Source organism: Pan troglodytes, chromosome 1, assembly GCF_028858775.2.
Source record: "Pan troglodytes isolate AG18354 chromosome 1, NHGRI_mPanTro3-v2.0_pri, whole genome shotgun sequence".
Classification (NCBI taxonomy): Eukaryota; Metazoa; Chordata; class Mammalia; order Primates; family Hominidae; genus Pan; species Pan troglodytes.
In genome coordinates this window covers 222,965,068-222,978,495 of record NC_072398.2, presented here as the reverse complement: position 1 = coordinate 222,978,495, position 13,428 = coordinate 222,965,068, and the positions used below count along the sequence as shown (strand labels likewise).

Here is a 13,428-nt window from a genome sequence, read left to right as displayed (position 1 = left end):
AAAAAAAAAAAGGATACCTGGGGGAAAATGTGTTTGCCCATGGATGGTAACAGGTGGGTAAATGATAAGACTGAGAGAATGAAAGGTCCTTATTTATCTTTATCCTGCTCCTGCTCCTGACTATGTTGTAGGTATTCTCTCTCTCTCCCTCTTTTTTTGAGACAAAGTGTTGCTGTGTTGCCCAGGCTGGAGTGCAGTGGCGTGATCATGGCTGACTGTAGCCTCCGGCCTCCAGTGTTCAAGCAATCCTCATGCCTCGGTCTCCCAAGTAGCTGGGATTACAGGCATGCGCCACCATGCTCAGCTAATTTTTGCATTTTTTTTTGTTTTTTAGACAGAGTCTCACTCTATTGCCCAGGCTGGAGTGCAGTGGCCAGGAGGAGGAGGTGGCACAGGGCTAAGCGCTCTTAGGGCTGAGAGGCATGTGGTCTCATATGCCTTGGTTCACTGCAACCTCCACCTCCTGGGTTCAAGTGTTCTGCCTCAGCCTCCTGAGTAGCTGGGACTACAGGCGTGTGCCACTATGCCTGGCTAACTTTCATATTTTTGGTAGAGAGGAGATTTTATAATATAGGCCAGGCTGGTCTCAAATTCCTGACCTCAGGTGATCCACCCTCCTTGGCTTCCCAAAATGCTGGGATTACAGGTGTGAGCCACCTTGCCTGACCATGTATTTTCAATAGAGATGGAGTTTCAGCATGTTGGCCAGGCTGGCGTTGAACTCCTGGCTTCAAATGATCTGTCCACTGCGGCCTCCCAAAGTGCTGGTGTTAGAGGTGTGAGCCTCTGCACCCTGCCTGTTGTAGGTATTCTCTAAAGGGATAGGCATTTTCTCCACTCTGCTCCTCCCTCCTTTCTGAGTCCTCACCCGCAGGGTCATTAACATTCATATTTTTACTAACAGTCTGTTCAAGGTAATCTAGGCTTTTTATAGCATGCTTCTAAAAATTCTCCCAGCCTCTTCTCATTGTGCAATGCTAAAGCCATTTACATACTTTTAGCTATTTAGGTGTTAACAGCAGCACTCCATTTCCCAATACCAAAATCTCTATATTAGTTTTCTATGGCTTTTGTAACAAATTACCAAAAATGTAGTGGCTTAAAACAACACATATTTATTATCTTAGGGGTCTACGTGTCATAAGTCTGACATGGGTCTCACTGGGCTAAAATAAAGGAATCTGCCATGTTATGACACAGCAGGAAGGTCCTCACCAGATGCAGCTCCTCAATCTTGGACTTCAGCCTCCAGAATCATGAGCCAAACACACTTCTGTTGCTTATAAATTGCCTACTCTGTGGTATTCTGTTATAGCAACACAAAATGAACTAAGACATCTGGTAAGAGCAGGGACCCTAGCCAAATTTTCACAGATGGCTCTGGTGACCCACTTGGAGTTCAAGGGTGCAAGGAGGGAAAAGGCATGCATGGTGTTTATCTTCCTGGCTACACTGTAAATTCCTAAAGACAGAAGATGCCATGTATGTATCACTTGCATGTCCCAGTGCTGTGCAGAATGTAGGATGACAAGAGCAGCCCCTCAAACAGCACTGTTAGGGCCAGGTGTGGTGGCTCATGCTGGTAATCCTAACACTTTGGGAGGCCGAGACTGGTGGATCACTTAAGTTCAGGAGCTCAAGACCAGCCTGTGCAACATGGTGAAACCCTGCCTCTACAAAAAATACAAAAATTAGCTGGGTATGGTGGCATGTGTCTGTAGTCCCAGCTACTAGGGAAGCTGAAGGGGGAGGATCACTTGAGCCTGAGTGGTGGAGTTTGCAGATTGCTGAGATAGTGCCGTTGCACTCTAGTCTGGGTGACGGAGTGAGACCCTGTCTAAAAAAAAAAAAAAAAGCAAACACATGAAAAAGGGAGAAAAAAAGCACTCAATTCACTGCAGAGTAGTAGGAGGGGAAAGGAAATGTTCAGATGAGAGTGTCAGGATGCCAACTACCTGCTTTCTCATTCTTCCTGCAGGAACTAAAAAATAATCCTGGAGAAAGCAGATTGAAGGGGGCAAGACTCAGTCTAACTAACATTCCAGATTGGAACTTCAGCTCTCCTTTCTGAGCGCCCTTCTGTAATGGAAATGGCCAGTGCACCATGCACTGCCCTGCCCTTGTTCCTGATGTTTCTGTCCTGGTGGTTAAGCCACTAAGCAATACCAGGACACAGGGCAATGGAGTGAGATTTTCACAAAGAAAAATCTATTCAATTTAAAAGACTGAAATTTATTCTGTGATTACATCCTGTCTAGATAGTAAAATGCCCTTTATTTAAAACATTGTTTCCTCAATTTGGTGATGGGAGTTCATTTTTTAAAAATTATATATATATATATATGCAAATTAGAGACACAGTCTCACTTTGCTGCTCAGGCTGGTCTCAAATTCCTGGGCTCAAGCAATCCTGCTGGGATTACAGACATGAGCCACTGCACCTGGCCAGTTTTTAAAAAGTGTTTTTATTTGCAAAATGGAAAGAGGCAGCCCGATGTTAGTCTACCAAATTTTGGTATGTGACATCTGGAAGTGTGAAAAACGCTGGTCAAACCTACCTTCCAACTGCCTAATTTGGCTTATGAACATGTTGCCTGGGGGCTGACAACTCCTCCCCAGATCCACTCTTTCTTACTCTGCTGTCAACCATTTAAAATCCTCTTTACCAAGACTCATTCATTCAAAAAGCACTGAATGAATTCCTACTCTGTGCCAGTCACTGTTCCAGGCATGGTGGACACAGTGGTGAGCAAACGGGTCTGAACCTTCTTCAGATGAACCCTTTTCAGCTCCATCTCTCACTTGCCAAGTGTCCTGACCTTGATCCCATCACAGGGACTTAGCATTGTTATCTAATCTTTGAAGTGTTGATTTTCTGGCCAGAAACCTCTGTGGCCGGTGGCAGCCTTTGCCTGAGTTCTTGTCCTGCATCCAGGAAGAATGAGGTATGCAGACAAGTGGAGGGTGAACAAGATGAAGAGGAGCTTTATTGAGTGTTAGAACAGCTCAGAGGAGGCCCACAGTAGGTAGCTCCTCTCTGTAGGCAGATTGTCCCATCGAGTGTTCAGCTCTCAGTAGAGAGGAGGCCCTGGAGAGGGTAGCTCCTCTCTGCAGCTGGTCATCCTGTCGTCTTTCCATCCTCTGCCCTGTTCTGGCTGAGTCTGGGGCTTTTATGGACCTCAAAGGGGAGGAAGTACATGCCTATTGGTCCATGGGGGGCCATAGGTGGGCCCAGAAAAGGCATCACAAGTCCCCAGTCCAGTCTGGAGGACTGGCAGCCCAGCCCCCAGCCTTTAGCCCCTCCCTGGCCTGAAGGTGGGGTCTTACAGGGACCTGTCCACTTCCGCTCAGGAACCTGTCTGCCTCCCACAGCTGTCTGTGGCACCCATGTTGCTTGCAGTAAGGGGCACCTGTAGGCCAGCACTGAGCCACTCTCAGCCCCCCTTAAGCTTCCCCTCTTACACTCATCAGTGCCCAAATTCCAGAGGGGGCCAAGGCAGCAGGGGGCTGGCATGTCAGCACTTCCCAGGGTGTATGCACACCCAGCTGAGCTGTGACAGTGCCCAGGCTCAGCCCCAACCCCTCTCCGAGACTGGAGTGGGTGCCAGGAGTGGAGAGAAGCCAGGCAGTGGGAGGAGACATCCTCAAGTCTGTGGGGACAGAGGGGAGGGGTGGGAAGGCCTTGCCGGGCCCCTGAAGGTGCAGACTGCAGAGACGCCTAGGGCCTGCATCTGGTGGGGGGTGCAGGTGGAGGCTGCAGCTGCACCTGGGGAGCTCCCACCCCCATGAACTCAGAAGGGGCGGGGCTCCTGCTTGTCCCTAGCTCCTGCTGGCTCTGGAGCATGCAGCCCTGGCAGTGCCACAGAGATCAAAGTGGGTGCCGACAGCAGGGAGAAGCCAGGCAGCAGAAGCAGGCACTTGCAAGCCTGTGAGGGCAGCGGGTCCTTCCTGGGTCCCCAAGAGTGTGGGGATGCCTGAGTCTGTAGCCACGGTTTGGGCGGCTGCAGCTGCATTGGGAGGTGGGGTCGGTGGGGGCCTCCTGCCTGCTCCATGGAGCAGAAGGTTAGGGTCTACAGCTGCAGTTTGGGTGGCTGCAGTGGCACCCGGGGAGCTCCTGTTTGCTCCATGGAATGTGCAGCCTGGGCTGCACCTCCCTGCTGCAGCTGGTGTGATGGCAGTGGCAGCCGTCTGGAGTGGCTGCTGCCATCACAATCCCCTGACATTGTCTAATTCTCCCAAAGCGTCATTTCGCCTCAGCTTTCACTGATCTTTGCAGGCAGCTTGGCTCCCAGTGGTCTCCAAACTTTTAAAATCATGCCTCCCCATCAGTAAGGAAATGTTGCCTACAAACCTCCAATATATGTCTACTTATTTAAAAAAAAATTTTTTTTTTTTTTGAGACAGAGTCTCACTCTGTTGCCCAGGCTGGAGTGCAGTGGCACAGTCTCAGCTCACTGCAAGCTCCACCTCCCTGGTTCATGCCATTCTCCTGCCTCAGCCTCCCGAGTAGCTGGGACTACAGGTGCCGCCACCATGCCCGGCTAATTTTTGTATTTTTAGTAGAGACGGGGTTTCACCTTGCTAGCCAGGATGGTCTCGATCTCCTGACCTTGTGATCCACCCACCTCAGCCTCCCAAAGTGCTGGGATTACAGGCGTGAGCCACCACGCCCGGCCTATGTCTACTTATTTTTTATGTTATATATGTGTACGTGTTCTGTAAGTGACATAACACCCACTCAAGCAGGAATAGCAAAGGGAGGAAGGAAGAGTGAACAATAACTAGAGCTCCCATTCTTTCTTTTCTGCCTCAGTTGCAGTCTTCACCCTAGCAGTCTACCTTCTGCCCCCACACTACCCCTGACAGCACTCCCTGAGGTCACTGAGTCATTGAATCCAAGGGGAACTCTTTTTCTAGTCTCAGCAAATGGCAGAGCTTGGCAGCTCAGTCCTCTCTGCTGGCTTTCCTGTGCCCCTTGTTGGATGGTGCTCCATCTCCCACCTTAAAAAAAAAGTTATTTATTTATTTATTTATTAGAGACAAGGTCTTGCTCTGTTGCCCAGGCTGAAGTGCACTGGTGTGATCATGACTTCTAGGCACAAGCGATCCTCCTGCCTCAGACCCGTGTTGCTGGGACTACAGGTGTGTATCACCACATTCAGTTAATTATTTTTATTTTTACTTTTTGTAGACATGGTGGGGGGCGGGGGTTTCTCACTGTGTTGCCCAGGCTGGTCTCGAACTCATGGCCTTAAGTAATCCTCCCACCTCAACCTCCCTAAGTGCCGAGATTCCAGGCATGAGCCAGCACACCCAGCCCACCTCTCACCTTTCATCCTCTCAGTTGGCAAACCTGGGGCAATCTTATGCAAATGCGAGGCTTTAACCTAGTCTCAAATCTTTTGTAAGGATCTGATTTCCTTGCTGTCTCGTGGGCTCCTTCAGACTTCTCCAGAGCAGCTGGAATGATTTCTTAAATTGCAAATCAGATCAGGATACTCTCTGACTCAAGTGAGCCAGTGGCCTCCTGACACATTCAGAATAGAATCTCTGATGCTCCTGGGGGCCAACTGAGTGTCTGCACAGTGCCCCCTTCCTCCTCCCCAACCCCCTTTCTGCCCCAGCATCACTTGCCTCCCATCGTTCCCTGAACCATGGCCAACCCTCTCCCACAAGACATTTGCATCTGCTGCCCCCCAGCCAGCCCCACTCCCCTCTCTGTTCAGCTGCTTCTCCACCTGTCACCCCTTGGGCTAATCTACTTTTCTTCACTGCACCTCTCACTCAGAACCCTGGCCCCAGGGCCTGGAGCCATGCCTGGCACACAGTAGGTGCTAACAGATATATGGTTTCCCCAAACTTATGTCCCTGCTCCCCTGAGTTCCAGAGCCACATGCCACCTTCCTTCTGGATATCTTCTGTGTGTCCCATGATCTCCTCCATCTCAACGTGTCCAAAAAGTATATATGACCTTCTCCTAAAACCTGCCACCCAGCTCTTCCAGCCATTCCCCATTGGCCCATATTAGAAACCTGGCAGGGACGCCCAACTGCTCACTGCTGAGTGGATCCCAAATCCTACTGACTCTCTGAATGCTCCCTCACATTCGGCCCTGACTACTGCTGGCTTTGCTGGGTCCTCATTATTTACCAGCTGGTCTCCCTATCCAAGCCCCACCCCTTCACATTCATGCCAGGTGCTCCTGGAAACTCGGTCATCACATAACCCCCGGTTGTCTTGACAATGAAGTTCAACTTGGCTCCTGGGACCCACAGGATCCACTATAGCTGCCCCCACCCCGCAGCCCCTGCCACCTCTCTGGCTTCACTTTCAGACCAAATAACTTGTAGCATCCCTCAACGCCTCCACACCTCTCTGTGCTGTCTGTTGCCTGGAATGCCCATCCCTCACTTTCCTATCACATCTTCTCCAACTGGAGAAATCACACTTGTTTTTCCAAATTCCTTACCTCCCTTCTATACTCCCACATCTCTCTTCCTGCTGTATTTTACTAACCCATGTGTAGATACTTATCTATATTTGTATATGTAGCCTGAATCTATATTAAACTGCATGTGAGTTCATACCAAGGTCTCCAAGTCTACTTGGAGTAGAGAGTGATCTACCACCACGTGGATCATTCGCGCTCTCTCCCTGCTTATCTGTAACCTCCCACTGCAACTGTGAAATGGCCCCCACCGTCTGCCATCCATTTACTAAATTGCTCAATCCTAGTATACATGCAGAGTGGCCTCTCACTGTATCTTATTTGTGAGTTTATTTGTCCTCAAGATTAATGCTTATTCCCAAGCACTTAAAAGTACCTAAGAAAACTAAATACATGTCACTGATCCAAACACCAAAAACATATAAAGTCATTTAATTCTCACAATGGACATGTGAGACATTTATTATTAGTGCCATTTAACAGAAGAGAAAACTGAGATACAGAAAAGCCAAGTAACTTTCCAAGTTGCACAATTAATGTGGCAGAACCAAGGTTTGAACCCAGGGAGCAGACATCCAGAACCATGAACTTCATAGCCTCCCCTGTGTTAGAGGTGCTGCAGTTTCTTGACTTCTGATATTCTGACCTGGCCTCTCCTCAGCTCTGAGAGCCTTCATCTTTGGTTGTTTCTGTGCCCCTTCCAGGCTGCAGATCCTTGCTGCAGAAGGCCAAGGATGGTTCAACCACAGTGTTCTATTTACTTCCTCTGGGCCCGCTTGTGAGTGGTTTAGCTTGTTGCTGGTGGAATCTCCATTACATACCCACAAAAAGTGCTCCCAAGTCCCACTGCTCTCTCTCCCGGCCACCAGCCTCTGCCACCCATCTATGAGAAGACATCACTTCTTGCTACAGGCCATTCAGCACTTTCAAGGTTTTATCTATATTTTTGCATATACACTCACACTCACACCCTTTATTCATATCTCTAAGAAAAACTTCCAACTCTCTATATTTTTGGGGAGAGACCTGTGTTAGACCATTTTCATGCTGCTGATAAAGATGTATCAGAGACTGGGTAAATTGCAAAGAAAAAGAGATTTAATGGACTCGCCGTTCCACATGGCTGGGGAGGCCTCGCAATCATGCCAGAAAGCAAAAGGCACATCTTACATGGTGGCAGGCAAGAGAGAATGAGAACCAAGCAAAAGGTGTTACCCCTTACAGAACCATCAGATCTCATGAGGCTGATTCACTACCATGAGAACAGTATGGGGGAAATTGCCCCCATGATTCAATTATCTCCCACAGGGTCCCTCCCAGAACACATGGGAATTATGGGAGCTACAATTCAAGATGAGATTTGGGTGGGGACACAGCCAAACCATATCAAGACCCTGTTCCTTTTCCCTTCCTCCCCCACCACAGTCTCAAGATTTTAAGACTCCTCAAGATTTCATTACATACCTGAGGACATTTGGAAGCTTCCTCAATCTTACATGTATTTATTTATTTGAGACAAGGTCTCATTCTGTCATGCAGGCTGGTGTGCAGTGATGCAATCATGATTCAGGGCAGCCTTGACCTCCCAGGCTCAAGCGATCCTCCCATTTCAGCCTCCCAAATAGCTGGGACCCCAAAGGCGTGTCACCATGCCCAATTAAAAAAAATTTTTTTGAGATGGGATCTCACTGTGTTGCCCAGGCTGGAGTATAGGGTGCAATTTCAGCTCACTGCAACCTCTACTTCCCAGGCTTAAGCAATCCTCCCACCTCAGCCTCCAGAGGCCCTCTTCGAGATGCTGGGGATTCAGGCATAAACAAAACTGACCAAGCCCCTGCCCTCAAGGAACTGACACTCGTGCAGTCAAACTGCCTGAAGTGGCTGGGCACAGTGGCTCACGCCTGTAATCCCAGCACTTTGGGGGGCCTAGGTGGGCGGATCATGAGGTCAGGAGATCGAGACTATCCTGGCCAACACAGTGAAACCCAGTCTCTACCAAAAATACAAAAAAATTAGCCGGGCGTGGTGGCAGGCGCCTGTAGTCCCAGCTACTCAGGAGGCTGAGGCAGGAGAATGGTGTGAACCCGGGAGGTGGAGTTTGCAGTGAGCTGAGATCGCACCACTGCACTCCAGCCTGGGCGACAGAGCGAGACTCCATCTTAAAAAAAAAAAAAAAAGCAAAAATAAAAACAAAAAAAACACTGCCTGAATGAGCAGGGAACTTCCTCCTGCCTTCTACTTGCTCAAAGAACAGCAGCACGTCTTGTTGAAAAGTGATCAGATTCATTTTATTGACTACACAGAAGCAATTCCATTTTCCACTAACAAAATAATTTAGGATGAAGAATTCTGACTCAGTGTCTCCACAGGAACCTGTTCCTCAGCTTTCTGGATGTCATTGCTTCTGACATCACACCTTCCTAGACAGGTATTTCTGGAAAAGGATCTGGTAAGAGGATGAATTGGGCTCTAAACAAATGCCCATGGCCCTGGAAGACCTGTCAGGGCCACCAAGTTAGTTTCTCTGGCAAAATTTGATTCCTTCCATCTCACCACTATAGTAACTGTTTTTGTTATGTTACCAGGAGCCACACAAAGGTTGACCCAGCAAGGTGGAGCCATGTTACCAGGAGCCACACGAAGGCTGAACCAGAAAGTGGAGGACCAGCTGTTTAATTGACTCGGGTCCGGTGACAGGCCAACATGGAGAGAGACAGCCCAGCTTCAAGAACAGCAAGGCAGCCCTTTGCACAGTTCCCACTGGGGTGGGGAGGCTGGAGATGAGGACTGCATTCCACATCAGAGTTGTTTTATTTCTGGATATTCACAGACAGCTAGAAGTCAGAAAAATAAGCCAGAGTGGGAAGACCCTGGCAGACCAGCTCCACTGGCTTCCTCTCCAGAGTCACTGCTCCGAAGTGACAGGTGGAAGCTCTTTCAGTTCCTCCTTTTCCGGGTACACTTCAGACACCTTATTCATCTTGGTGAAAATCTGGTTGATCTCTATGAACGTCTTGGCCTTGGTCTCCGGGACAATCAAGAAGATGTAGATGGTGGTGAGGAGGCAGATCACGGCGAAGACAATGAAGCTGTACGGGCCGAGGCCCTCCTGCGGGAAGAGGGGCAGGTGACACGTGTGGGATGTGGTTTGCCCAGGGGCTCGCACTGTACTGCATGGGGATCTGGTGAGCGTGGGCCCCGGGCCCCACTCACCTGGATGAACGGGAAGATCAAGCCCACGGTGAAGTTGGAGAGCCAGTGCACGCTGCCCCCCACCATGAAGGCAGATGGCCGAGAGGACTGCAGGAAGATCTCAGTGATGAGCAGCGCGGGTATGGGACCTGTAGGGGGAGGAGAGCAGCCTCCCTGAAGGCAGAGCGGGCCCGAGCATCCCAGGCCTGGCCATGCAGACCCACCAGGTAGCTGGCCCCAGGACAGCGGCATCTCCAGGACTCTTGGGCATGTGGGGCAGCACGTAGGAGGCAAACGGCAGTGTACAGGGATGGCAGGCCAGCAACCACCCGTTAGGCCCACTCTGCTGCCTGCACAGTCTGTGTGTTCCCACCCACACCACCCTTTTACCATTTCGCTCTCATTATGTGCCACCCACCCCCTTGCGGTGGACGGGGGAAGAGATGCCATTTCCAGCCTGCATTGGCCATCCCTGGTATCTCTAAGGAGCTCCAGCCCGGAGCTTCTGGGACCAGAGGGGGTTGTGACACCCTGAGGCCAGCTTTGGGTACGTACTGGGCCCGAGGGCATGTCCTATGACGTAGGAGATGACACAGACGATGCTGATGTATGGCATCCAGGACACCGTGTCCTGTGGAGAGAAAGCAGTTGGTTCACCTGGAGCAGACAAGCTAGGACGGGACCCCAGGGGGCGGCCAACCTGCCCTGGTGGGTGGAGGATGGCACCTGGCTCCTCCCCCAGCAGTGCCACCTCGATGAGCCACTGGGAAATCAGCTGAACGTGGGCTATGAGCTGGCAGGACACACGGTCCCCAGATGTCTGGCCAGTTGTATTTGCTAAAACAGCTCATTGTGACCCCTTTTATTTTAAGGCAGGTGGAAGCGCAGGATGGGAGGGGCCCTGGTCTTCCTGGTGCAACTCCGGGCTCCTGGGACCCTGGCCTGTCCTCACCTGCAGTGCCAGAGCTGCAGTGAGCACGCAGCAGGCTATGAGGCAGATGGAGAAGCCCAGCAGCAGCAGCAGCCTCCGACCCAGGAGCTCCACCACGAACACCTACAGGAGGGTGGCAGGGCTCAGGCGGGAGAGGCCCAGCTTCACCTCCCTCCAGCCCCCTCCAATGGGGCAGCTGTGAGGAGAGCTGGGCGGACCGGGTGCCCACCCATGTGCACGCACACTCACATTCACATGTGCAAGACATGCCCTTGGGCAGCCAGCGGGAAGTCGGCTGTGGCTGTGATGCGGGACCCCAGCTGCCCACCCTTGAGACTCAGCTCTAGGGCCTCCTAATCCCACAACCCTGAGCCTCAGGATTCCTGCCCTCGGGAGACCAGATGTCTGCATGCACCGGAGACGCTGCCCCCACGGAGCCTGCTCCCATCCCGAGGTGGCCGAGCCTCACTCCGGGTAGCCCGGGCTCGGAGCCACCCAGCAGTGGGCGCTGCCTGGTCCAGGCACGCCTACATCCCGGTCAGGTGGTGGCCCCGGGCCCGGTGCGGCTCGGCAGCCCCAAGTGTGAGGGGCTGGTGCGGGGCCACCTCCCACACGGAGTTTCTGTAGTAGCGGCTGGTCCTCCACGTTTTGGGGCCACGGGCTGCCCTTTTGGCGACGCCGAGGCTGGGGCGTGGGGGCCCGAGGGGCCTTGGGTGGAGGCTGTGGGCAGCTCCCAGGACACTCACGGCGCAGAAGGTCATGACCACGTTCACGGCCCCGGTGCCGGCCGTCACGTACTGCACGTGCTCCTCCGGCACGCCGGCGCTCAGGTAGATCTGGTCCGCGTAGTAGTAGATCTGCAAGGCAAGCGCGGGGCTGGGCGGCTGCCCGGAGGAGGCGGCCTCGGCGCCAGGACCCACGCCCGGCGCCCCAAGACCTGCGCCCCGCGCCCCCCGAGCCCTCCCCAGCTCCCGAGCCGCAGCCCGGCCCATACAGCGTTGACGCCCGACAGCTGCTGGCCGCCCATGAGGACGATGATGGACAGCAGCTGCCAGCGCAGCGAGCGCATCCGGAACAGCTTCAGCACCGAGATGAAGCCCGCGGCCTTCTCTGCCTCATCCTCCTGCCGGATCTCGGCCACCTCCCTGTCCACAGAGTCCCAACCGCGCAGCGTCTGTAGGGCTGGGGAGAAGCGGCACCGTCGGACCAGGGCTGGGGGGCAGAACCTGGAGGCCGTCCCCGCCCGAGCCCTCGTTACCTTTCTTGGCGGCCGCTTCGTCTTTCTTCTGAATCAGCAGGTACCTGGGGCTCTCGGGGAAGAAGGGCAGCAGAACGAGCTGCAGCGCCGCGGGGACCCCGGTCAACCCCAGCAGGATCGGCCAGCCTGGGAGGAAGGCAGCGAGCTGGCACCAGCGGCCTCCCCACCACCCCGAAGGCGCCCTCTGCAGAGCCGGCCCCAGCCCCGTCATCCTGAGTGGGGTGCAGGCTCCAGGAGGGCACGGCTTTCCCAGCCCTAAGAACAGCAACTCCCGACGGTGGACACTCGGGAAACACCTGCAGCAGGGATCAGCAGCGACGCACCCCTGCGCCCATCAGACAGACCACACCGACGAGGCCGGTAATACCATGTGCTGGTGAGAACGTCCCCGTGTCCTTCAGAGGACAGGCTCGCAGGGGCTGGAGGAGCTGAGCACACCCGGCCTGACCCAACTGCCCGCTCCCAGCTCTATGCCCAGAGAAGCCAGGCCACCAGGATGCCTGAATTGGAATGGTCACGGCAGCTCTGATTACAGAAAGGAAACCAGAAACAGTGGGAATATCCTTAACATTCCACATAGAGGGGACACATGGGCTGGCCGCATTGGTACTGCAAAGGCAAAACTAGAGGCAAAGCAAAAAAATGAAGCACAGAGCTTCACAAATGCCTAGAGGGCTGTGTGTGGTTTTGAGTCCTGCTATGGAGCTCCCTGAGACAGGAACCTGGCTTATTCACTTCTGGTCCCAGCTCCTAATGAGAACGTGGCACCTTGGCATAAGTGTCCCCAACACATGCAGGAGTGAAGGAGAGGCAGGAGCATGTGGTACTTAAACAGGGACCTAGGTCTGTGCCGCTGGGTCTGCATCCTCATGAGACCTTGGACCAGTCTTCCAATCTCTCTGTACCTGTGATGCACCTGCAAAATGGGTATGATACTGGTACAGGCTTAATAGGGCTGTTCTGAGGAATACATGAGTTACTAAAAAAGACTTGGCACTTGGCCCACGGTAAGCACTTTCTATAGAGAGTGTCTAAGCAGCACAGAGCTTGATGATCCACTTGACTGACTTGTAGACGGTGTGTAGAACCCTGGCGGGAACTGGCTTATGTTTTGGCTGACGGGATGACTGATGATGGTTTAAAGGGAAAGTCATGCAAAAACAACCCCGGTTACAGGTGTCTGTGCACCTGCCGCGTGCCAGGCCCCAGGCTGTCTTGGGGAAGGTGGAGGCAGGGTCTGGGATGTCCTCACCACCTCCCCCATGGGGCCAGGCCACCCTCACTCCTGGTACTTCTCTTTCTGGTCTGCAAAATGGGATAATCACTGAGCCCCAGGCAGCAGCGTTGCTGGGAGGGTCCTATGAACTGATGCTGGGTCCGCCCCAAGCACAGAGCCTGGCACACTGGTGGCTGTCATTGCTATGCCATGGGCCTCCATATGGACAGCCGCTGAGCAGGCAGAGAAGCCCATCACTCAAAGCCACCTCATCCATCTCCTAAGAGGGACTAGATAGTAAACGCTGGCCAGTCCCTTATCGCGCCTTTGTCCAGGGCCTGCTATGTTGGCTCGGGACAGGATGGGCCCCCCAAGGACATCCA

The 13,428-nt window shown here is 52.8% G+C and overlaps 1 protein-coding gene across 11 annotated transcripts in view; it reads right to left on the bottom strand.

Annotated features, from left to right (window-relative positions):
- Window positions 1-8,711: 8,711 nt before the first annotated feature.
- The window catches only part of SLC2A5 (solute carrier family 2 member 5), a 50,915-nt gene continuing 46,198 nt past the window's right edge, over window positions 8,712-13,428 (bottom strand). For all 11 annotated transcript variants that reach the window (XM_063792654.1, XM_054661958.2, XM_054662015.2 and 8 more), the window contains 7 exon segments: window positions 11,830-11,955; window positions 11,566-11,753; window positions 11,318-11,428; window positions 10,593-10,694; window positions 10,196-10,271; window positions 9,662-9,789; window positions 8,712-9,557 (listed from right to left, as the gene is read on the bottom strand). In XM_063792654.1, coding sequence (XP_063648724.1) covers window positions 9,354-9,557; window positions 9,662-9,789; window positions 10,196-10,271; window positions 10,593-10,694; window positions 11,318-11,428; window positions 11,566-11,753; window positions 11,830-11,955 — 935 coding nt within the window. In that variant the 3' untranslated portion in view covers window positions 8,712-9,353.